Source organism: Oncorhynchus gorbuscha, linkage group LG16 (assembly GCF_021184085.1).
Source record: "Oncorhynchus gorbuscha isolate QuinsamMale2020 ecotype Even-year linkage group LG16, OgorEven_v1.0, whole genome shotgun sequence".
In the NCBI taxonomy this organism is placed as follows: Eukaryota; Metazoa; Chordata; class Actinopteri; order Salmoniformes; family Salmonidae; genus Oncorhynchus; species Oncorhynchus gorbuscha.
In genome coordinates this window covers 50763550-50790191 of record NC_060188.1, presented here as the reverse complement: position 1 = coordinate 50790191, position 26642 = coordinate 50763550, and the positions used below count along the sequence as shown (strand labels likewise).

The 26642-nt window shown below is 44.1% G+C and overlaps 1 protein-coding gene and 1 long non-coding RNA gene across 9 annotated transcripts in view; one reads left to right on the top strand and one right to left on the bottom strand.

The window, feature by feature from the left end:
• Window positions 1-24616, top strand: part of LOC124000649 (peripheral-type benzodiazepine receptor-associated protein 1-like) — a 169288-nt gene extending 144672 nt beyond the window's left edge. For 7 of the 8 annotated variants that reach the window (XM_046307182.1, XM_046307185.1, XM_046307184.1 and 4 more), the window contains 4 exons: window positions 11982-12094; window positions 19154-19225; window positions 19523-19651; window positions 20599-24616. In XM_046307182.1, coding sequence (XP_046163138.1) covers window positions 11982-12094; window positions 19154-19225; window positions 19523-19651; window positions 20599-20952 — 668 coding nt within the window. In that variant the 3' untranslated portion in view covers window positions 20953-24616. Of the gene's footprint in view, window positions 1-11981; window positions 12095-19153; window positions 19226-19522; window positions 19652-20038; window positions 20074-20598 lie in introns of all 8 variants that reach the window. The other variant, XM_046307188.1, reaches the window with a different exon arrangement.
• A 101-nt stretch (window positions 24617-24717) lies between these two features.
• LOC124000252 lies at window positions 24718-26438 on the bottom strand. Its single transcript, XR_006832561.1, has 2 exons — window positions 26244-26438; window positions 24718-25373 (listed from the first exon to the last, which is right to left on the bottom strand). It is a non-coding gene; the product is annotated as an uncharacterized LOC124000252 (long non-coding RNA).
• Window positions 26439-26642: the final 204 nt, after the last annotated feature.

The following is a 26642-nucleotide window of genomic DNA, read 5'->3' as shown; positions in this document are numbered from 1 at the left end:
GCTGGGATAGAATGGCTCCCACGCCTACCTCTGAAGCGTCAACCTCGACAATGAATTGTCTAGTGACGTCAGGAGTAACGAGGATAGGAGCGGACGTAAAACGTTCTTTTAGAAGATCAAAAGCTCCCTGGGCGGAACCGGACCACTTAAAACACGTCTTGACAGAAGTAAGAGCTGTGAGAGGAGCAGCAACTTGACCGAAATTACGAATGAAACGCCGATAGAAATTAGCGAAACCTAGAAAGCGCTGCAACTCGACACGTGACCTTGGAACGGGCCAATCACTGACAGCTTGGACCTTAGCGGAATCCATCTGAATGCCTTCAGCGGAAATAACGGAACCGAGAAAAGTAACTGTTATGCAGGTGAATGAGGACCCAAAAGCGACTTGGCGAAAACAGAGTTTTTAATCCAGTAAAGATACTTTACAAAACAAAAGGCATAATACTACTCGTAAAGACGAGAACAGACTGGAGACTTGATCAAGAACTGCAGGTTGCCTCGGGAAGGCACTTGAACCTAGCAGACTCAGACACCTGCTCACCACGCAGCATCTGAGGGAAACACGACACGACAGGGCAATACATAGACACAGCACGGTGAATTATAGACAAGGATCCGACAGGGCAGGAACGGAAAACAAGGAGAGAAATAGGGACTCTAATCAGGGAAAAGGATCGGGAACAGGTGTGGGAAGACTAAATGATTGATTAGGGGAATAGGAACAGCTGGGAGCAGGAACGGAACGATAGAGAGAAGAGAGAGCGAGAGAGTGAGAGAGGGAGGGGGAGAGAGAGGGATAGAAAGAGGGAAAGAACCTAATAAGACCAGCAGAGGGAAACGAATAGAAGGGGAAGCACAGGGACAAGACATGATAATCAATGACAAAACATGACAGTACCCCCACTCACCGAGCGCCTCCTGGCGCACTCGAGGAGGAACCCTGGCGGCAACGGAGGAAATCATCAATAAGCGAACGGTCCAGCACGTCCCGAGACGGAACCCAACTCCTCTCCTCAGGACCGTAACCCTCCCAATCCACTAAGTATTGGTGACCCCGTCCCCGAGAACGCATGTCCATGATCTTACGTACCTTGTAAATAGGTGCGCTCTCGACAAGGACGGGAGGGGGGAGGGAAGACGAACGGGGTGCGAAGAAAGGGCTTGACACAGGAGACATGGAAGACAGGATGGACGCGACGAAGATGTCGCGGAAGAAGCAGTCGCACAGCGACAGGATTGACGACCTGGGAGACACGGAACGGACCAATGAACCGCGGAGTCAACTTACGAGAAGCTGTCGTAAGAGGAAGGTTGCGAGTGGAAAGCCACACTCTCTGGCCGCAACAATACCTTGGACTCTTAATCCTGCGTTTATTGGCGGCTCTCACAGTCTGTGCCCTGTAACGGCAAAGTGCAGACCTCACCCTCCTCCAGGTGCGCTCACAACGTTGGACAAACGCTTGAGCGGAGGGAACGCTGGACTCGGCAAGCTGGGATGAGAACAGAGGAGGCTGGTAACCCAGACTACTCTGAAACGGAGATAACCCGGTAGCAGACGAAGGAAGCGAGTTGTGAGCGTATTCTGCCCAGGGGAGCTGTTCTGCCCAAGACGCAGGGTTTCTGAAAGAAAGGCTGCGTAGTATGCGACCAATCGTCTGATTGGCCCTCTCTGCTTGACCGTTAGACTGGGGATGAAACCCGGAAGAGAGACTGACGGACGCACCAATCAAACGACAGAACTCCCTCCAAAACTGTGACGTGAATTGCGGGCCTCTGTCTGAAACGGCGTCTAACGGGAGGCCATGAATTCTGAACACATTCTCGATGATGATTTGTGCCGTCTCCTTAGCGGAAGGAAGTTTAGCGAGGGAATGAAATGTGCCGCCTTAGAGAACCTATCGACAACCGTAAGAATCACAGTCTTCCCCGCAGACAAAGGCAGACCGGTAATGAAGTCTAGGGCGATGTGAGACCATGGTCGAGAAGGAATGGGGAGCGGTCTGAGACGACCGGCAGGAGGAGAGTTACCCGACTTAGTCTGCGCGCAGTCCGAACAAGCAGCCACGAAACGGCGCGTGTCACGCTCCTGAGTCGGCCACTAAAAGCGCTGGCGAATAGACGCAAGAGTGCCTCGAACACCGGGATGACCAGCTAACTTGGCAGAGTGAGCCCACTGAAGAACAGCCAGACGAGTGGAAACAGGAACGAAAAGGAGGTTACTAGGACAAGCGCGCGCGACGCAGTGTGCGTGAGTGCTTGCTTAACCTGTCTTTCAATTCCCCAGACTGTTAACCCGACAACACGCCCATAAGGAAGAATCCCCTCGGGATCAGTAGAAGCCACAGAAGAACTAAACAGACGGGATAAGGCATCAGGCTTGGTGTTTTTGCTACCCGGACGGTAAGAAATCACAAACTCGAAACGAGCGAAAAACAACGCCCAACGAGCTTGACGGGCATTAAGTCGTTTGGCAGAACGGATGTACTCAAGGTTCTTATGGTCTGTCCAAACGACAAAAGGAACGGTCGCCCCCTCCAACCACTGTCGCCATTCGCCTAGGGCTAAGCGGATGGCGAGCAGTTCACGGTTACCCACATCATAGTTGCGCTCAGATGGCGACAGGCGATGAGAAAAATAAGCGCAAGGATGAACCTTATCGTCAGACTGGAAGCGCTGGGATAGAATGGCTCCCACGCCTACCTCTGAAGCGTCAACCTCGACAATGAATTGTCTAGTGACGTCAGGAGTAACGAGGATAGGAGCGGACGTAAAACGTTCTTTTAGAAGATCAAAAGCTCCCTGGGCGGAACCGGACCACTTAAAACACGTCTTGACAGAAGTAAGAGCTGTGAGAGGGGCAGCAACTTGACCGAAATTACGAATGAAACGCCGATAGAAATTAGCGAAACCTAAAAAGCGCTGCAACTCGACACGTGACCTTGGAACGGGCCAATCACTGACAGCTTGGACCTTAGCGGAATCCATCTGAATGCCTTCAGCGGAAATAACGGAACCGAGAAAAGTAACGGAGGAGACATGAAAAGAGCACTTCTCAGCCTTTACGTAGAGACAATTCTCTAAAAGGCGCTGTAGAACACGTCGAACGTGCTGAACATGATTCTCGAGTGACGGTGAAAAAATCAGGATATCGTCAAGATAGACAAAAACAAAGATGTTCAGCATGTCTCTCAGAACATCATTAACTAATGCCTGAAAAACAGCTGGCGCATTGGCGAGACCAAACGGCAGAACCCGGTACTCAAAATGCCCTAACGGAGTGTTAAACGCCGTTTTCCACTCGTCCCCCTCTCTGATGCGCACGAGATGGTAAGCGTTACGAAGGTCCAACTTAGTAAAGCACCTGGCTCCCTGCAGAATCTCGAAGGCTGATGACATAAGGGGAAGCGGATAACGATTCTTAACCGTTATGTCATTCAGCCCTCGATAATCCACGCAGGGGCGCAGAGTACCGTCCTTCTTCTTAACAAAAAGAACCCCGCCCCGGCCGGAGAGGAAGAAGGCACTATGGTACCGGCGTCAAGAGACACAGATAAATAATCCTCGAGAGCCTTACGTTCGGGAGCCGACAGAGAGTATAGTCTACCCCGAGGAGGAGTGGTCCCCGGAAGGAGCTCAATACTACAATCATACGACCGGTGAGGAGGAAGGGAGTTGGCTCGGGACCGACTGAAGACCGTGCGCAGATCATGATATTCCTCCGGCACTCCTGTCAAATCGCCAGGTTCCTCCTGAGAAGTGGGGACAGAAGAAATGGGAGGGATGGCAGACATTAAACACTTCACATGACAAGAAACGTTCCAGGATAGGATAGAATTACTAGACCAATTAATAGAAGGATTATGACATACTAGCCAGGGATGACCCAAAACAACAGGTGTAAAAGGTGAACGAAAAATCAAAAAGAAATAGTCTCACTGTGGTTACCAGATACTGTGAGAGTTAAAGGTAGTGTCTCAAATCTGATACTGGGAAGATGACTACCATCTAAGGCAAACATGGGCGTAGGCTTGTCTAACTGTCTGAAAGGAATGTCATGTTTCCGAGCCCATGCTTCGTCCATGAAACAACCCTCAGCCCCAGAGTCAATCAAGGCACTGCATGTAGCACCCGAACCGGTCCAGCGTAGATGGACCGACATAGTAGTACAGGATCTAGATGAAGAGACCTGAGTAGTAGCGCTCACCAGTAGCCCTCCGCTTACTGATGAGCTCTGGCCTTTACTGGACATGAATTGACAAAATGTCCATCAAATCCGCAATAGAGGCACAGGCGGTTGGTGATCCTCCGTTCCCTCTCCTTGGTCGAGATGCGAATACCTCCCAGCTGCATGGGCTCAGTCTCTGAGCCAGAGGAGGGAGATGGTTGCGATGCGGAGCAGGGAAACACCGTTGACGCGAGCTCTCTTCCACGAGCTTGGTGACGAAGATCTACCCGTCGTTCTATGCGGATGGCGAGAGCAATCAAAGAGTCCACACTGGAAGGAACCTCCCGAGAGAGAATCTCATCTTTGACCACTGCGTGGAGTCCTCCAGAAAACGAGCGAGCAGCGCCGGCTCGTTCCAGTCACTAGAGGCAGCAAGAGTGCGAAACTCTATAGAGTAATCCGTTATGGATCGATCACCTTGGCATAGGGAAGCCAGGGCCCTAGAAGCCTCCCCACCAAAAACTGAACGGTCAAAAACCCGAATCATCTCCTCTTTAAAGTTCTGGTAATTGTTAGAACAATCAGCCCTTGCCTCCCAGATAGCTGTGCCCCACTCTCGAGCCCGGCCAGTAAGGAGTGAAATGACGTAAGCAACCCGAGCTCTCTCGCTAGAGTATGTGTTGGGTTGGAGAGAGAACACAATATCACACTGGGTGAGAAAGAGCGGCACTCCGTGGGCTGCCCGGAGTAGCAAGGTGGGTTATTAACCCTAGGTTCCGGAGGCTCGGCAGGCCAGGAAGTAACAGGTGGCACGAGACGAAAACTCTGGAACTGTCCAGAGAGGTCGGAAACCTGAGCGGCCAGGTTCTCCACGGCATGGCGAGCAGCAGACAATTCCTGCTCGTGTCTGCCGAGCATGGCTCCTTGGATCTCGACGGCAGTGTTACGAGCATCTGTAGTCGCTGGGTCCATTCCTTGGTCGGATCCTTCTGTTATGCAGGTGAATGAGGACCCAAAAGCGACTTGGCGAAAACAGAGTTTTTAATCCAGTAAAGATACTTTACAAAACAAAAGGCATAATACTACTCGTAAAGACGAGAACAGACTGGAGACTTGATCAAGAACTGCAGGTTGCCTCGGGAAGGCACTTGAACCTAGCAGACTCAGACACCTGCTCACCACGCAGCATCTGAGGGAAACACGACACGACAGGGCAATACATAGACACAGCACGGTGAATTATAGACAAGGATCCGACAGGGCAGGAACGGAAAACAAGGAGAGAAATAGGGACTCTAATCAGGGAAAAGGATCGGGAACAGGTGTGGGAAGACTAAATGATTGATTAGGGGAATAGGAACAGCTGGGAGCAGGAACGGAACGATAGAGAGAAGAGAGAGCGAGAGAGTGAGAGAGGGAGGGGGAGAGAGAGGGATAGAAAGAGGGAAAGAACCTAATAAGACCAGCAGAGGGAAACGAATAGAAGGGGAAGCACAGGGACAAGACATGATAATCAATGACAAAACATGACAGTAACGGAGGAGACGTGAAAAGAGCACTTCTCAGCCTTCACGTAGAGACAATTCTCTAAAAGGCGCTGTAGAACACGTCGAACGTGCTGAACATGAATCTCGAGTGACGGTGAAAAAATCAGGATATCGTCAAGATAGACAAAAACAAAGATGTTCAGCATGTCTCTCAGAACATCATTAACTAATGCCTGAAAAACAGCTGGCGCATTGGCGAGACCAAACGGCAGAACCCGGTACTCAAAATGCCCTAACGGAGTGTTAAACGCCGTTTTCCACTCGTCCCCCTCTCTGATGCGCACGAGATGGTAAGCGTTACGAAGGTCCAACTTAGTAAAGCACCTGGCTCCCTGCAGAATCTCGAAGGCTGATGACATAAGGGGAAGCGGATAACGATTCTTAACCGTTATGTCATTCAGCCCTCGATAATCCACGCAGGGCGCAGAGTACCGTCCTTTTTCTTAACAAAAAGAACACCGCCCCGGCCGGAGAGGAAGAAGGCACTATGGTACCGGCGTCAAGAGACACAGATAAATAATCCTCGAGAGCCTTACGTTCGGGAGCCGACAGAGAGTATAGTCTACCCCGAGGAGGAGTGGTCCCCGGAAGGAGATCAATACTACAATCATACGACCGGTGAGGAGGAAGGGAGTTGGCTCGGGACCGACTGAAGACCGTGCGCAGATCATGATATTCCTCCGGCACTCCTGTCAAATCGCCAGGTTCCTCCTGAGAAGTGGGGACAGAAGAAATGGGAGGGATGGCAGACATTAAACACTTCACATGACAAGAAACGTTCCAGGATAGGATAGAATTACTAGACCAATTAATAGAAGGATTATGACATACTAGCCAGGGATGACCCAAAACAACAGGTGTAAAAGGTGAACGAAAAATCAAAAAAGAAATAGTCTCACTGTGGTTACCAGATACTGTGAGGGTTAAAGGTAGTGTCTCAAATCTGATACTGGGAAGATGACTACCATCTAAGGCAAACATGGGCGTAGGCTTGTCTAACTGTCTGAAAGGAATGTCATGTTTCCGAGCCCATGCTTCGTCCATGAAACAACCCTCAGCCCCAGAGTCTATCAAGGCACTGCATGTAGCACCCGAACCAGTCCAGCGTAGATGGACCGACATAGTAGTACAGGATCTAGATGGAGAGACCTGAGTAGTAGCCCTCCGCTTACTGATGAGCTCTGGCCTTTTACTGGACATGAATTGACAAAATGTCCATCAAATCCGCAATAGAGGCACAGATAGAGGCACAATAGAGGCACAATAGAGGCACTGACCAGTAGCCCTCCGCTTACTGATGAGCTCTGGCCTTTTACTGGACATGAATTGACAAAATGTCCATCAAATCCGCAATAGAGGCACAGGCGGTTGGTGATCCTCCGTTCCCTCTCCTTAGTCGAGATGCGAATACCTCCCAGCTGCATGGGCTCAGTCTCTGAGCCAGAGGAGGGAGATGGTTGCGATGCGGAGCAGGGAAACACCATTGACGCGAGCTCTCTTCCACGAGCTTGGTGACGAAGATCTACCCGTCGTTCTATGCGGATGGCGAGAGCAATCAAAGAGTCCACACTGGAAGGAACCTCCCGAGAGAGAATCTCATTTTTGACCACTGCGTGGAGTCCCTCCAGAAAACGAGCGAGCAGCGCCGGCTCGTTCCAGTCACTAGAGGCAGCAAGAGTGCGAAACTCAATAGAGTAATCCGTTATGGATCGATCACCTTGGCATAGGGAAGCCAGGGCCCTAGAAGCCTCCCTACCAAAAACTGAACGGTCAAAAACCCGAATCATCTCCTCTTTAAAGTTCTGGTAATTGTTTGAACAATCAGCCCTTGCCTCCCAGATAGCTGTGCCCCACTCTCGAGCCCGGCCAGTAAGGAGTGAAATGACGTAAGCAACCCGAACTCTCTCTCTAGAGTATGTGTTGGGTTGGAGAGAGAACACAATATCACACTGGGTGAGAAAGGAGCGGCACTCCGTGGGCTGCCCGGAGTAGCAAGGTGGGTTATTAACCCTAGGTTCCGGAGGCTCGGCAGGCCAGGAAGTAACAGGTGGCACGAGACGAAGACTCTGGAACTGTCCAGAGAGGTCGGAAACCTGAGCGGCCAGGTTCTCCACGGCATGGCGAGCAGCAGACAATTCCTGCTCGTGTCTGCCGAGCATGGCTCTTTGGATCTCGACGGCAGTGTTACGAGCGTCTGTAGTCGCTGGGTCCATTCCTTGGTCGGATCCTTCTGTTATGCAGGTGAATGAGGACCCAAAAGCGACTTGGCGAAAACAGAGTCTTTAATCCAGTAAAGTAAATATACAATCATAAAGCACAATTCCACTCGTAATGACGAGAACAGACTGGAGACTCGATCATGAACTGCAGGTTGCCTCGGGAAGGCACTTGAACGTAGCAGACTCAGACACCTGCTCACCACGCAGCATCTGAGGGAAACACGACACGACAGGGCGATACACAGACACAGCACGGTGAACAATAGATAAGGATCCGACAGGACAGGAACGGAAAACAAGGGAAGAAATAGGGACTCTAATCAGGGGAAAAGATAGGGAACAGGTGTGGGAAGACTAAATGATTGATTAGGGGAATAGGAACAGCTGGGAGCAGGAACGGAACGATAGAGAGAAGAGAGAGAGAAAAAGGGGAACGAACCTAAAAAGACCAGCAGGGGGAAAACGAACAGAAGGAAAAGCAAAATGACAAGACAATATAAGACAAAACATGACATTGCCAAGTTAAATAAAGGTTACACACCACACTGACCCCCCCCAAAAAATTGTTGGCATTTACGTATGTCCCCATTACCAGTAAAAAAGAATCAAAACCTATTTTCTTTCACTTACTTGCTGTGCTGTTTCGTTGTTCATTTCTTGTCGTTTCATTCTCAACCAGGATTTCTATGGAACGCCGTTTGGGTCTTTGCGTGTCCAAATAACACTATTTGACGTGTCAAATAAGCTTGTTGACCAATCAGGATCTGAATATGACTGCACGTCACATAATAACTTAACGCATTCATACGTTTTTTACATAGTGTAATCAATGTGTAATAACTATCACTCGTATTTCATATGTCACAACGATGCATCAATACGTATGCTATGATTGCTGGTAAAGTTGCCTCGCGCACCTGCAGTGCCTAGATAGCTTATGGATGCAAACACTGTTTTTCCCCGAAAACATAGCAAAATGACAGTCTGTTTCAGTAGATGTAGTTAGCTAGCTAACTACATAGCTAGGTGCCATCATCTAAAATAACCCTAATTTATAAGACAGTTCTTATTTGATTAATGGTGGTTGGACCCATCCATGTGAAGCTAGCCACAGTAAGGATTAGCCACAATAGTGGATTTTTTTTGGTTAGCCTTCAAAATAAAAGTATGGCATAATTCTACTATTTGTATTCATTTGCATCACTGTCAATGACATATATTTATTTTGAAGGCAAACCGCAAATTCCACTATTGTGCCTAATCCTTATTGTGGCTAGCTTCACAGCACATAACCTGGTCCGGTCGAGCTTCACAAACCAGATGAAGCTAGCTGGCTGCTTATAACGTTAACTTTGGGCAACAGGGTTAAGTAGCTGGATAGCTATTTTTTTTCATTAAATGAATTTTAATTTCAGTGGACGAACAACAAGTGGCAACCTAGCTAATACTTACAAGGATTCCTAAATCATTGCTAAGAATAATGAACATGACTGCAGTTTCTACTAGTCATTGTTTTCAGAAGTTGCTGTCGAACAAATTATGCTTTATTACCAACATGGTATTGTAAATGCATCGTTCGTAGCCGGTGTTTGCATGTTTGCAGACTTTTTTTGTACTACTTTGACAGTGCTACTGTATCCTTTTTGATGCACAAAGACCCAAACGGCGTTCCATAGTATGTATGTATTATGTATGTCGTGAAGCTAATAGCAGTGACGCTATTACTGTGTAACTCCGGTAGGGCAACATCTGAAAAATAGCGCACTTGGTAGTGTGTACTGGTTCTTGACCAGTCGGCGAAAGCCAACATCACCCACAACAGAGAATGGTTGATTGTCAAAGGCAATGAATTCCATTATATTGGCTTTAATGGATTCCGCCTTTGAGTTGTCTCGCTGAAATGTTCTTACTGTTTCATATGACTGCTCGACTTGTTGACTGCTTGATCCACACAGCAGACATTGTGGGCTAGGTTAGGAATGCTGTGTTGCACGTGTAGCGCAAAATTTTACGTGGCGTCATTACGTCATGTACCAACATTATAGGTATGCATGGCAGCTTTGACATCGTTTTTTTAGCATCGGCGTTAAACTAGATACAAATGTTGGCATTCTTAGCTAATATCGGCCAATTCCGATATGTTCACCGATATATCATGCATCCCTAAAAATATATATATTTTATGGAATAATATTGTTTTTATATATAATTTTTGTAACTGTTATTTTCAGTTCATTTGATAATTTAAAAGTGTGCATTAAGATGTCTATAATGGAAAATGCTTGTCATACAAATGTAGACATTAATACAAGCAATTTCTTAGCTTCCAAACAACTAGGGCTTTACAGTGATGGTGAAAACTTGGGAGAAATTTTATGGTTAAGTGGGTGGAAATATTCCTAGAAGTAACAGAGTCTGCCCAATTTGGCACTAGAAAGTCTTAATTCATATAAAATATCTGATTTATCGAATGTTCCGTGTGGTCTATATTACAGGACACTTCATGTAATATATAACCATCTTTTAAAATTCAATATTGGTGCACAATGTCTACTTACAATATCAAAGGGACTCATTTTGTGGAACGACCCATGCATTACACTTGATGACATCATTAACATGCGACCTCTCTAAATCTGTCTCATGCCTTATCCTGCTGCCACCAAGGTCTGCCTGTGTTTCTCCTATATTAATCCTATATTAATTTAGCAGTGGCGTGCCGCCACTCCCAATAAGAATAATACAAATAATTAACATTTCTGCCGAGACAAGCTTTCAACATCAGAGTGACATCAAGTTACAGATCTTCCTCAGATTATCATCAGGTCATCCGAAAAACCTTCAAGGTAACTAGCTAGATAGCTTGTAATCCTGGAAGTGGAGCCAACTCTGTTAATAGATGTATGTACAGTGCATTCGGACCCCTTGACTTTTCCCACGTTTTGTTACATTACAGGCGTATTCTAAAATGGATGAAATTAAAAATATCCTCATCAATCAGGTTTTTAGAAATGTTTGCAAATTGATTGAAAATAAAAAACAGATACCTTATTTACATAAGTATTCAAACCCTTTACTATGAGACTAGAAATTGAGCTCAGGTGCATCCTGTTTCCTTGAGATATTTTTACAACTTGATTGAAGTCCACCTGTGGTAAATTCAATTAATTTGACATGATTTGGAAAGGCACACAGCTGTCTATATAAGGTCCCACAGTTGACAATGCATGTCAGAGCAAAAACCAAGCCATGAGGTTGAAGGAATTGTCCGTAGAGCTTTGAAACAGGATTGTGTTGATGTACAGTTCTGGGGTAGGGTACCAAAAATGAAGGTTCCCAAGAACACAGTGGCCTCCATCATTCTTTAATGGAAGAAGTTTGTAACCACCAGTACTTTGCTAGAGCTGGTCGCCAGGCCAAACTAAGCAATCGGGGGAGAAGAGCCTTGGTCAGGGAGGTGACCAAGAACCCTGCTGGTCACTCTGACAGAGCTCCAGAGTTCCTCTGTGAAGATGGGAGAACTTTCCAGAAGGACAACCATCTCTGCAGCACTCCACCAATCAGGCCTTTATGGTAGAGTGACCAGAGGGAAGCCAGTCCTCAGTAAAAGGCACATGACAGCCCGCTAGGAGGACTCTGACCATGAGGATCTTGAACATCTCTGGAGAGACCTGAAAATAGCTGTGCAATAGCTAAGTGACATCACTACATGAACTCTCATGTCTTTTCATGTTTTGCACTTACAGTTCACTAACTGTCGAGTGAAAACAGGCTAAACTGGCGTGACTCTTATCTGACCCTCACCATCTTGCTTGCCTGCAAGGAAATGGGCCAAAAACATCATCATCAAAGCCAACCACTGCTATTTTTAATCTTTTAATCTTGGTTTTCCCTGTGATGGTGTGAAGCTAGCTATGCACTGCATGATTCTGAGTTACTATGAGCTGCATGCTGACATGGAGGTTCAAATGAACAGGGTGTGCCACTCAGAAATTGTAAAAAATCTGGTCCTAAATTTGACTCTGTATTTCTGTGTTGGATCGACAGATCCCAGCCAGTCTGGTGTTGCCATGGCGAACCCAGCAGGTCCCGTTCCTCGCAAGATGAAGGCCATCTTTGACTACGACCCTCGAGAGAGTTCTCCCAACGCTGACATTGAGGTAAGCGACATGATAGTCCCTGTAACAAAAAAGGCTTGTGTTATAGTAACATTTTTAAAAGAGCAAAGTACACATTTCTGATTCAATTGACAATAAAGCTGTAACAATAATGTTCTATTGTTTGCAATGTTCCCGGAACTGCCGTGCAGAAGAAAGATCAGTTGATGCTGAGAAGCAGAAGATTGAACTTCACTCAACTTTCTAGAGTTTTCTGTTAGTTAACACCTATCAATATTTCCTTTTACTGTGGGAAATGTGATCGAATCAATGCAATATTAGCCACTTTGAATGCAACGTACAGTACCGAAACAAAATTAACTATCCAAGAGATTTTGTTGTAGGCAAAGCACATTGGAGTAGGATTCTATTGCATTGACAGGCACGACTCAGGCCCGTATTCTACAAACCAGTGTGCCATAACCAATCAGAGCTGCACTAGGCCTATATTGCCATATATTGATCTGTGCCATTCACTTTGAACTGGACTGTGTTTATAGCATGAGCAGTCGTGAGTGGATGTGCTTGTTTAGAGATCAAAGCGAGAGCTACAAGTAGCAACGTGTGCACATTTGTTCATATAATTTGCTAGTTAGTGAGTTATTAGCCCAGTTATAGTTCACTCCCCTGCAACGGGGGAGTGATTGCTTCCTACAAGAACACTAAACGTGCATTTCTAGCCATCTTTGAAAAGTTTTGTAAAGAGCGTTTTTTTTGTCTTAAAGGGGTAGTATTGTATTTTGAGACAAGTTTGAATAAGCTAAGTAGCCAATAGGCAGAGGGTAGCATAATTTGACTGATTCTCTGTAATAATAATAATCACAGTTGACCACTGTTAAAACTGTAACTTAACGAGGGTACTGCCTACTGTAGTCCTAACCATTGACACCCAAATAGCTGCCAACTTGATCCATGGCTTGATCCATAAACTTGTATCCCAGGCTGAGACAGAGTCACCTGAAGCAGTAAAGCTAATTGTGGGAAAATGTAACATGTGCATTCTATCTGAATATTTACCATCATACCAGCAATTTGTTACATGTTCTACCCATAATTAAGCCTGTCTGGACCTCTGTTATGGTAGCATCCCAGGTGCGTATTTTTCCAAGGCACTACCCAATCGTGGGGATTCAGCTCATCCCAGTCTACAAACCGTGTTTGCAGTGAGAGAAGGCTAAAAAGGTGGAGATTGACAGCTGGACTCGTGAAGCTACTGAAGCCCTGCAGGACTGTATGAGTCCACTGACTGGGTGGTCCTGATGGACAGCGCTGATGACCTGGAAGAGGCAGCGGATACTGTCTCTGAGTACATTAGTTTCTGTGAGGATCTCGTTATTCACAAAAATAAAGTCAACATGTTCCACAATAATACATTGTGGGTAACTCTGGAATTAAAAGAGCTCCCCAATCAGAAAAAAACAAGTGTTTAAATCAGGTGTCAGTAAAGGGGAAAGGAAAAATCTTCAGAGGCAACTCAAAAGCAAAATCAAGAAGTGCAAGGCAGCCAACACAGACACATTAGAAAACCTTTTCAAGGACAGTAGGAAAGCCTGGCAAGGGCTATAAACCATCACAGGCTATAAACCAATAACATTGTATGACCGTCAAATGATCTTACCCTTGCAAATGATTTGAACAGTTTCTATTATAGGTTTGACGTGTGATTTTACATCGCAGAGAAAAGTCTCCTTTGACAGTATAGATAGCATACCAGCTGTTGATTTACAGATCTCTGTGAATGATGTCAAGCAATACTTTCAACGTGTCAACCCACGAAAATCATATGGTCCAGACGGCGTTAGCAACAAGGCACTTCAGGCATGCGCCGACCAGCTCGCATTACCGTTCCAGAAGCTGTTCCAGCTGTCACTGGACAGTGGGATAATTCCAGACTTATGGAATAAGTTGCTGATTGTCCCAGTAGCTAAAAAAAAAGGGGCCAAAAGAAAATAACGATTTACGCCCTGGAGCCTTGACATCTTGACTTATGACATTTTTTGAAAAAACAAATTCTCTCTGGTTTCTCATCCCAATTAGATCCAAACCAATTTGCCTACCGTGTCTCCAGGGGTGTTGATGATGCGTTACTGGTCATGTTGAACAATATCTACAAACATTAAGAAAAGGCAAATAGCCTAGAGAAAATGTTATTCATTGACTTCAGTAGTGCATTTAACACCATCCAACCACACCTACTGGTGGATAATCTGGTGAATTTGGGTGTCAACTCTCTACTGATCAAGTGGATTAATAGTTTCCTTGTGAACTGTACTCAACAAGTGAAGTTTAACTCCGCCATCTCTACATCTAGAACGGTTAATGCGGAAGCCCCTCAAGGTTGCGTACTTTCACCAATACTGTACACACTGTACACAAATGATTGTCAAGCCCACAAATGTGACTCACCACCTGGATTCGTTCTTATGTAGCAACATTTGAATTTCATATTTTTTTTTTACATTGGATAAAAGTAGTAACTCAGAACTACAAAATGGTATATAATAAACTGCATTTGAGGAAGCAATGGGAAAGTAATTCTGCTTTGAAAGTTGATCAACTCGTAAACTCACTTTTGAGAAAATTGTGGTATTACTATTGGAGAGCCGTTTTTTGTCTACACCCATTCAGCATGGTTCACACCCTTTTAAGCCTTAGCCCCACCCATCTCTTTAAGGGTTGATCCGTGCATTCTGTACTAACTTTCCAGCTACTTCCAGACATCTAAGAGAGCAAGAACAGCTCACTGAACATTACTCACCCTAGTAGAGCTGGTTAGGCTGTTATGTTATCTAGAATGTTGGTGACTGCAACTGTGCTGTCAGATTGTCCATTTGTAAATTCAGAGCGCACACTGGATGCTCTGACCAATAAGTAGTGTTGTTCTGAAAGCTCTGACCTCACAACGACAGTCAAGCACCCAAGCTAACTGGATAACATTGGTTAGCTACTTCCAGACACATAATGAGAGTGTTCTCTCACTCTGACCATTTTACTCCCCCTAGCAGAGCTGGTTAGGCAGATTTCATGTTATCCAGAGCGTTGGTGATTGTAATTGTGCTGCTGGCAACAATTTAATTACACTTTATTGCCAACGTTTACTGACACTGGACATATTCAACGGGTGTTGAGCGTTCAAAAATGAATCAGGTATTCTGTGCTCTGGCACACTAAGACGAGAGTATTTTGTTAAGAAATGTAGCTAGATAGCTAGCTAGGTAAACAATTAATACCAGAGCAAGGTGTAACGTTAGTTAGCAAGCCAGCCAGCTAATGATAGCTAGCTAGCTAACAGTACGCTAACTTGAAATGAAAATACTTCGTCAAAAGTAGAGTGCAGTCTTTGGTTAAGACATGTAGCTAGTTAGCTAGCTAAACAATGGACCAACAGCTCCGCCCCCCCCACAGCTACTCGCCCAAGCCTCTCCAGGTTCTCCTTTACCGAAATCCAGATAGCAGATGTTCTGAAAGAGCTGCAAAACCTGGACCCGTACAAATCAGCTGGGCTTGACAATCTGGACCCTCTATTTCTGAAACTATCCGCCGCCATTGTTGCAATCTCTATTACCAGCCTGTTCAACCTCTCTTTCATATCGTCTGAGATCCCCAAGGATTGGAAAGCTGCCGCAGTCATCCCCCTCTTCAAAGGGGGAGACACCCTGGACCCAAACTGTTACAGACCTATATCCTTCCTGCCCTGCCTATCTAAGGTCTTCGAAAGCCAAGTCAACAAACAGGTCACTGACCATCTCGAATCCCACCATACCTTCTCTGCTGTGCAATCTGGTTTCTGAGCGGGTCACGGGTGCACCTCAGCCACGCTCAAGGTACTAAACCCCTGCCCCTGAACAGGCAGTTAACCCACTGTTCCTAGGCCGTCATTGAAAATAAGAATTTGTTCTTAACTGACTTGCCTGGTTAAATAAAGGTAAAATAAAAACGATATCATAACCGCCATCGATAAAGGTACTGTGCAGCCGTCTTCATCGACCTGGCCAAGGCTTTCGACTCTTGTCAATCACCATATTCTTATCGGCAGACTCAGTAGCCTCGGTTTTTCTCATGACTGCCTTGCCTGGTTCACCAACTACTTTGCAGACAGAGTTCAGTGTGTCAAATCGGAGGGCAGTCTCTATGGGGGTGCCACAGGGTTCAATTCTCGTGCCGACTCTTTTCTCTGTATATGTCAATGATGTTGCTCTTGCTGCGGGCGATTCCCTGATCCACCTCTACGCAGACGACACCATTCTTTATACTTCCGGCCCTTCCTTGGACACTGTGCTATCTAACCTCCAAACGAGCTTCAACGCCATACAACACTCCTTCCGTGGCCTCCAACTGCTCTTAAATGCTAGTAAAACCAAATGCATGCTTTTCAACCGTTCGATGCCTGCACCCGCATGCCCGACTAGCATCACCACCCTGGATGGTTCCGACCTAGAATATGTGGACATCTATAAGTACTTAGGTGTCTGGCTAGACTGTAAACTCTCCTTCCAGACTCATAACAAACATCTCGAATCTAAAATCAAATCTAGAGTCGGCTTTCTATTCCGCAACAAAGCCTCCTTCACTCACGCCGCCAAACTTACCCTAGTAAAACTGACTATCCTACCGATCCTCGACTTCGGCAATGTCTTCTACAAAATAGCTTCCAATACTCTACCCAGCAAACTGGATGCAGTTTATCACAGTGCCATCCGTTTTGTTACTAAAGCACCTTATACCACCCACCACTGCGACCTGTATGCTCTAGTCGGCTGGCTCTCGCTACATATTCGTCGCCAGACCCACTGGCTCCAGGTCATCTACAAGTCCATGCTAGGTAAAGCTCCGCCTTATCTCAGTTCACTGGTCACGATGGCAACACCCACGCATAGCACACGCTCCAGCAGGTGTATCTCACTGATCATCCCCAAAGCCACACAATGTATATAGACTCTCTTTTTTTCTTTTTTTTCCCCTACTGTGTTATTGACTTGTTAATTGTTTACTCCATGTGTAACTCTGTGTTGTCTGTTCACACTGCTATGCTTTATCTTGGCCAGGTCGCAGTTGTAAATGAGAACTTGTTCTCAACTAGCCTACCTGGTTAAATAAAGGTGAAATAAAAAATCACAACTCCTGACGTTACTACCCTGCATGAATCTGCAGGTGGCTAACCAACCAGGTTATATGGCTATAACTAGTCAAACAAATGTGTCTGAGATACGAAGAATAAGATCATACACATAATGTTAGCTAGCGATCCAGCCAGCTATTGTTAACTAGCTAACAGTACACTTTAAATAAAAAAACACTTTCTGTCAAAATCTGAAACGTGTAATATCTGAAAATGTAGCTAGCTAGATAGACTATAATACCTGTGGTCTGAAATTGGAGTAAGTTAGATAGCCGGAGCGAATTTACCAGCTAGTATGTCTACCAACAGTTGCGGTGACATTCTATTGAAATGCATACTTGCATGGAGTCTTTTGTTAAGACATGTAGCTAGCTAAACAATGGACCATAATCACAACTCATGATGTTACTATCCTGCATGAATCTGCAGGTAGCTAACCAACCAGGTTCTATGGTTTTAAATAGTCAAGCAAATGTGTCTACGAAGAGTAAGATCATACACAATGTTAGCTAGCGACCCAGCTAGCTAACAATACACTTGAAACCACTTTCTGTCAAAATTAGAAACGTGTAATATCTGAAAATGTTGCTCGCTAGACATCTTACCAGTATACATCATGGTTGGAAGCATCTCCTGTCTGACTCCATGCATGGTGGCCCTTAGTTTGCCAAAGTAATCCAGACTGGTGTGTTCTCCATCTCCTTAGCTATCATACTCTAATTCCACTGATTTCAAAACTCGGTCCTCCAGAAAGTGGAGAGCATACACATAATGTTAGCTAGCTAACAGTACACTTTAACTTGACATTAGGTTTATGCAGTTTTACTACGCGATACATTAATACTCTATACATAAAAATCAGCGTCTGACACGATTACCTAGACATACTGACCAGCTCCAATAGACAGACGCGTGCTATATGGCAGACCTATCCAAACACATCTCTCGGCATGTCCAGCCCACTCATTATCTCAGCCAATCATGGCTAGCAGGAATGTTGCTCGCTTTTTCTGTGGCTAAACCAACTAGGCTCGTAGTTTTAACAATTGTATTTGTATTTACAGATGGTATACAAGTTTGATATTAAGGCACATTAAAGTAAACATGTTCGAGAAGGCATTTATGCCAATCAAATGTTTTAATTACGTTCACACAGCCCTCCTGTGAAGTCGTGACTTGCGATATACGCCTACTTTCCTGAATCGGGTCACAAATACTCTCAATTTGCAGATGACACCGCTGTTGTTGGTTTTCTCTACCCAGACCCAAGCCTCTCTTCAAGGTTTTGACAGAGAAATGGCAGTTCGTCCAGTGGTGCGCTTTCTTGAAATAAACGTTTAAAAAACTAAATTGGAAGGAAAAACTCCACTACCCCCTACGAAGATCAATGGGGAATCAGTCGATAGAGTGACCACAATGACCGTGCCTTTGCAAAGATGAAGAAATTGCAACAGAGAATGTTTTTTTTACGCAAACTTAACCATTTTAATGTAGACCGCCATATCTTACATGTTCTAGAAATCTGTTATGCGGAGTGTACTGTCCTTTGATTCTGATATGCGTGATTGGAAACATGCGAGTGCAAGACCAAATCAAGCTTCAGCGCTTGATGAAGACGGCGGGGAGGATAATTGGACAGTACTCATCCCTTTCACTCAAAACTCATTCACAGCAGCAACCGGACAAGGGGAAAGTGACTTTTTCAAAAGAAAATCAAAACAGAGATATATGTGTAATGCATCGTCTGTTGGTCCCTCAAGTATACAGCAAATTACACGTTCAATTTGAATGTGTAGCTATTGCACTTTCATTGAATTACTTTGTGTAGATTCTGTGTTTCCATGTTTTATGTACCGTCTTTTTAAGCACATGACCAAATTCATTTCCCCCTGGTGGGATAATAAAGTTCATCTGAATCTGGTCTTCTCTATCGTCCTCTGCAGGCGGAGCTGACCTTCAGTGCCGGGGACGTCATTTATGTGTTTGGTGACATGGACGATGATGGCTTCTTCTATGTGAGTGTACAAGCATACACCTTTTCCAAAGAGAACAATGCAGCTATCTCTCATGTAAACAAAAACACTGAGAAGGTTGTAAGCACTCTCTTTTTGATACCGTTTCAACACTTTAAAGGCATGACCATTTGAATGACAGGGGAAGCTGTTGGATTAGATAGTAGTAACATTAGTTGTTGTTGTAGTAGTAATACTGTTGTAGTTGATGAACAGACAGGCTAGTAGACCGTCTTTTTATTTATTTATTTAAAGGTTATATGTGATGTCGGTGTCTAATGTGTATGCGGGTGTTTCCAGGGCGACCTGAACGGACACAAAGGCCTGGTCCCGTCTAACTTCCTGCAGGCTATGCCAGAGGCTCCTCGGAAAGCCCCACCACCCGACCCTCAGCCTCCGCCTCTAGCAGAGCCCAGGAAAGAATTACAGGTGCGTCTGTGTACGGGTTACGCCTATGACACTGTGGATACATGTGTACAGTACATCACCAACTGCTTTGAGGCCAAACACTGATGATGGCCTAATTGCCAAAAACGTTTCTAGCCCGTTGCCTCTCAGAGCACAAATAGAAGCATGAAAATGTTTAAGTGTTTTTGTGAAGGTGTATCCCCACACAGCATTTGATGTTGCAGAAGACTGCCCATCTTTCTATGCACTTATTATCGACCATTTTCCAAAATATTCCCTTTTAATTTTGTTTTCATATCTATGCTTTTTTAGTCGTTGTATGCATTTGTCTTTTTTGGTTGTATCTATAATTTCCGTTCTGTTTTTACATTTCTTTTCTCCTTCTGTTTCCTGCATGGCCTTTTGCAGAAGCAAAAACGAACTGTGCACTTTAAGACTTGAGCGTAAGTGTCTCTGGGGCGGAAACACCCTCCCAGCAGAGTGCTAGCAACTAGTGCACCCTACTCCCTCCGCCTTGTGCTACTCTTTATCATTATCCTTCCTACCGTACCAGTACTAGTATGTGTAGTGTCCTGTCTTTTGGGTCCCCATGTTCATGAGGTCAGGCCCAAGGTGGTGTGTTGATGGGTTGAGATTTCTGAACATCTGGGTATTCTCCACTTATCCATTCCCTACCCAACCGTTCTCCTGTATCCCTTGGCCTCCATTATTATTTTTAGACTCCCTGATCTTTAACACGTTTAGCTTTTAGAGAGTCAAATGTTCTCTCTGTTGCGTGTTGATGTTAGTTGAATCAGTTCATGTACAATGTACGTTACTGACTCTTAGTAGGATTGTTGTTGATAGTTTGTTACTTAACAGTTTTATTTGGATAGACAGATTCAGTAGAATCCTGATAACAATAAGGAAACAAATGATCAGAAGGTTTTATTTTCTTATACTCTGTTTGCATGGTTTCCCTCCACAAGGTGAGCCCGAGCACCTCCATGGAGCAGACAACACCAGAGGAGGTTCCACATTCACCCCTACAGACAGGGCTGACTGGCCCAGTCCACACACACATCCACCACCTAGACCTGAATCCATCCACAGCAGCAGCCATGATAGACCCCTCCATGGACCCTGGCCCAGGCGCATACTATCCCAAACCAGCCCCAAGACAAGCCGCCCCCAGAATCAACACCTCTCCACCCCACGTTCCACCAGAAAGCCCCTCAAAAACAGACCAGACAGATGCCTCCCCACCAGGCAAGAAAAAGAAAGGCTTCTTCTCCAAAGGGAAGAAGCTTTTCAAAAAGCTTGGATCCAGCAAGAAGGATTGAAACTTGGGACATTTACCCCCCTCTTATTGAAAGCACTTTTACATGTTTGTTATCAGTCTTTGTTGTCTTAGTCTATGTTCATTTAGTTGGAGTGTTCTGTCATTACAGATACACTAACTTGGCCTTGGCCGATATTATACAGCTAAATATACCGCTTCAATGGGCTTTCTTGATAATACCAGCTGTCAATAGTAATGGATTTTTTTTAAGGCACTATAACTCCACTATGTGTAGGACAAGGTCTATGAGGAGATTATTGTTTTTAAATACGTTTTTGTAGGGTTTTAGGATAAATGTTGAAAATGGGATCTGTGGTAAACACAGGCTTAGGAGATCTTATACGTTTTTTTTTATGAGATCATCTTCATCAGCTAATGTCACTTTTTGTGAACTTTCAAGCATTTATGTTAGGAAAAAAAGAACATAAAGGCTTCATAATTCATAAAGGTTATGTTAACTGACTGATATTATTTCATAGAACAGAAAGTATAAGATCTCCTAAGCTTGTGTTAGTTAACCTCAGACCTTATTTTCTACATTTATTTATCCCAAAACCCTGTTCTTTCCCCATTAATTTTCCCCATAGGAATGGTTGAACAAACCAAAGGTAACTCATTTCTGCTTTTTTACGACTACAAGCTGGCGAGCTCTATATGTGGAGCATATTTTGTCTGTATCCGAAATGGCACCCTATTCCCTTTATTGTGCACTACTTTGGGAATAGGGTGCCATTTCAAACGCAGAGATTGTCATATATAAAACGTGGCAGCATCACTGACAGCATGCTAATGAGCATGTTGAAGTATTTAAACTCCTAACCTGTGCTGTGCTTACAGGCTGCCTCTAAATACCCACCAATTACCTAATACGTGTTAACCATTAGTAGTCCGCACCACTCTGTGAGGGTTTGTACTTAACGTTCATCTGGAAGGATTGGATTTGCTTTGAGTTGATCAGATGCAGAGGTGATGTTCAAATGCTGCTCTAGACTCCCCATCGTTAGCTTTTCTACGGTCCAACTCTATCCGTGGTCCAACTCTATTCGTGGTCCAACTCCGTCCATGGTTCAACTCCGTCCATGGTTCAACTCCGTCCATGGTTCAACTCCGTCCATGGTTCAACTCCGTCCGTGGTTCAACTCCGTCCGTGGTCCAACTCCGTCCGTGGTCCAACTCCGTCCGTGGTCCAACTCTGTCTGTTGTGGTTCAACTCTGTCCGTGGTCCAACTCCGTCCATGGTCCAACTCTGTCTGTTGTGGTCCAACTCTGTCCGTGGTCCAACTCTGTATGTGGTCCAACTCTGTCAGTTACACTGAGGATGGAAGAAAACATCTCTTTATCTGTTGCCTGCTGTTTCTCATCCCTGTAAGTTTTCAGGTCGATCTGGAATCTATTCTACATAGATGTATTTTAAACACCAGTTTGGTCAGTGAGTCGCTCTCTGTCCCATATCAAAAGTATTGTTTTTAACGCTAATTGTACACTTTCACTCATTATGAGCTCACTACAGTATAGCTGAATGGAAGTTTAACTCCGTCCATTATGATTGACAACCATAAAGTCATTTATTTTAGATCGTTGAAGTTGAGTATGTTTGGTAAATTGTGTTTTTGGTCTGAGGAAGGATGGATCTTATGGCCTCCTGAAGTGTGTAGACAAAGCGAGACTGACGGTGGCGAGACTGAAACCTATCTATGCTTTTCTGTCTAACGTTGGCGCACAGAACTCATACTCGTGTGTGTGTGTGTGTGTGTGTGTGTGTGTGTGTGTGTGTGTGTGTGTGTGTGTGTGTGTGTGTGTGTGTGTGTGTGTGTGTGTGTGTGTGTGTGTGTGTGTGTGTGTGTGTGTGTGTGTGTGCGTGTGCGTGCGTGCGTGCGTGCGTGTCTGGGCGTGTATGGGGTAATTTCCTGTCACTGTACTGTCATAGTATAGTCCAGGGTCTGTCTTGAGTCTGTCCTTATTCTTTCGGTGTAGATGTTTATTTTGTAAGGACAATGAACACTAAAACGTTTGGAAGTGTTCATTTTATTCTACCATGGTTAACAACTCAACTCATGCACTGTAGCTGCATTGTTTGATCCAGCTGCTCCATCCAGTATAATATGCAGTAATAGTTTTCTGAAGGTGTCCAAATGACAGGCGAAGTTAGTAAATGTAATAAGTTGGTTTTATTTGTGTGTTGTGTTGAATACAGGGCTGGTGTTAAATGTTAATCATTTCTCAGGTTCAACTAGTTTTAGTCACTCAGCTCTGCTCGGTTGAGCCACCTCGTTTCACTAAAATGTGTCTGTTGAACCGCAGAGGGAGATTCTTGCCAAAACATTAGGTGCTTTATCCGTTACTATAACGAGGAGATATCAAGCATGAAACACCAGGGGTGTGTTCATTGGGGTGAAATAGCTCAAAATATACAGCATAGTATGTTCTACCTAATAACAGCCTATGTGAGACATGTTTGTTCTATAGGCCACAGTTTTATCTGCAACTTTCTGAACATTGCTTGCGACCCATTGGATTAGCCCCAGCAGAGGGCGGAGTCTAAGCACACCTACTCCAGACGTTGGAGGAGGCAAATTGGGTTTCTTTGATGCTATGAATGTTTTGAGTTTTATTTATGTATTATTTTAATTGTATAGTTCTATCAGTGTTACAAATTAAAAGGGACCATAACGAATAGCAGAAAACGAGGAAACATCGGTTGCGCCACTTTTGAGCTGGCCTTGAATAATCCTGGTAAGAAAGCAGAGATGATATATCAGTGCTGTACTGTACGAGTCGGGTTGTACTTTAAAGTGGCTGAACATTTACAGTGGATATTTGTATTACTTCACAGCCTTTAATGGACAAATGTTCCCCTACCTACCTGCTCTAATCTGTAGTCAGAAAGCTAGTAGCATTCATTGTTGTTGCAAGCTTTAGGAGCGTACTACTACTGCCCATGTCTGTCACCACACAGGCTACATCTACCCTGCTCCTGCTCTGCTATCTAAATAGGACCTTAACCCTTAGCAAGCATTTTGATATAGTTGACATAATATTTAGCCTTACGAGACCTGTTTAGTCTTAATATGTTGTTTACACTACTTTATTGATTGCATGCATAATAATGTTGTTATACCCATATTTGGCCTTATTTATTATCGTCATATTTATGTATAGGTCTAACGTTACTTGGCATTATGTTTGCAATATTTTAGTCATCTGATTTGATTATTGATGCAGTGGAAGCCAAGTGTGGAGTATTATGGAGTTTCAGGAGTCTGTGTGTGTATGTGTATTATAATTTACAGCTAGCTGTAAGTGCGGCACTATGGGGCTTTGGACTATAAGGTATGATCATATTTTCATACAGAGAATGGAACTTTTTGTTGTCTTTCCTGACCTGTATATATGCTTTCTTTTGAAAACAAGGGGAAGATTTACCTTTTGTATCTTAAGGTTTGTATTAACCATTTTTGGAAAAGCTCACCTGTAAATATGTTTTTGTTTTGATTTTGTTAATATTGTTTTTCAGATGTCTTTTTTGCATGTGGAGGCAGTGTTGTTGATTTGAGGAGCAATAACTCAGAAGTAGTGCACAGAGGACTTGTTGACTTGAAATGGTGGCGATTTCTTTCAATATGGATCTTTTTACAGGAATAAAGTATATTTTCACATAAAAAGCACTTGTGCTCTGGATTATTATGTGAATTTTGATTTTGACTTGGTGTTAAAAATGCAAAATGCAAATGAAAGTATAGTTATAGAAAATACCAAAAAATGCACATTTTATTTCATTCTTTATTGAGCACAAATTTTGCAATACCCTTACCAATACAGACTTATCGATATGCATCATACATTTCTAAATCAAAAGCATAGAATGATACAACATAGAATGATAAGACCTCTATAAAGGACCAGACCATTAACAGCTCAACGGAAATTAGTATATCTTTACAGTTTGAGACATTTAAAACATTTGTTCAGAATTGTAATATACGAAAACGCATTCAGTGCCTCACATTGTTTTAAGGAGACGCATGAGGTATTTCCAGCTTTGTTCAGTGTTGGGTGGGTGCACAGCCCATGTGAACTGTAGGGGGTGACACTCTGAGTTGCGCACACCACCACTATGTGAAAAAAGCGGGTTCCTCTTTTTCTCATTTCCTGTATGTGAACAGTCTCTCTTCAGGCGCCATTTTGGTTGCTATGTCTTTGTCACCGTAGCCAACAGTACACTCATCCATAAAGTAGGAAACACTACACTGTGGTGAGGAGTTTAGTAGTGCTTTCTACTTTATGGATGACTGCACTGTACTTCCTCCAATGTCTTCCTTTCCCCCTTCTTTCGCTTCTTCTCCTGCACCTGCCTCAACACTGGTGCCCATTTCTTTATCCAGGTTACTCTCATTGAGATAAACTACATTTTTCAAGAGAGACCTGGTCCAACCAAGACAGCAGCAGGGGGGAACAATGTTTGAAACAAATATCAGACATACTGTAACAACTTACAGCCATAGACACGTCATAAAATAAAATATTTAGATTTCAATTACAGAAACATACAAGCGTCATAGATTTTTTTTTAAATATTGCTATAGAGCTTCCTATAGAGTAATGGTCATGTACAATTGTATAGTTATGAGGAATGATGCAGTTAGTTTCACATATTTGAGAGAGAATAAAATGCACAGGTTCTTAATGCCGAAGAGTTTTAGCGTTGATCAAAGGCAGTAGAAATGAAGGGGAAAAGACAACACCTCCCCTTCCCTCAAACGGTGCCCAGAGTCAGTTTCTCTAACTTAGATCAGTACAATGGCATTGTTCTGTTCAGACAACATACCAACGCCATTGTACTCAGCTAAGATCAGTCCATTGAGGCATTATCTGGCGGAAGCCATTTTGTCTTACATGAGTGAGCTTTTCCCCCTCTGAAGACAGGTGAAGTAAAAACGATTCTCCTAACAATGTTACAGCAAATATGATTGTTGGTTAGTAAACTACTTCTTATTCACTTGAAATCTAAAGACAATGCAATACTCCAAAATGTCCCAAATGTATCCCCATTTCTGTTTTACAGTGAACATTTGGTATGGTTTCTTCTTTTTAAATTAATGAATGAGGATTTCACACTATTACTATATACATTTTCCCCCACACATTGATCAACTGTACACATTGACATTTTAGCGTCGTAGAGAGTGAATGGACTAGTAACAATGGCCCCAATTAGAATGATCTCTCCTTACCTAAATTTGACGATTTCTATTCCATCTCATAACGAAATAACATAATTTTTTCATACTGTACCTGAGTGAAGACTCCTTTGTCTCTACAAAAGGTGAAGAGCTTGTCCAGCGGTCTAGGTGCCCGGTGTCTTCTCCCCTCCCTAGAAGAAGTGGATGAAGAAGAAGAAGTTGTCTCCTTTTTAAACCTCTCCGCCCACGTGGTACAAACCACAGGAAGAGGTCTAACAGTCACAGGCGTTTTCTCCTTCTCCTTCCGTCTCGCTTTTTCTCCTTACGTCTCTCTTTCGCTCTTGCAGATGCAGTTTACAATGCCTTTCATGCATACGAAGAAACACACAACAGACACATCATCCTCTAATCTACATGTATTAGTTGATTTTCAAATCAAACCATTTTGAATCCAGAATCCACCCTGGTTATTTAAGACCTATTCTCTCACAGCCCCATATCCAACTTTATC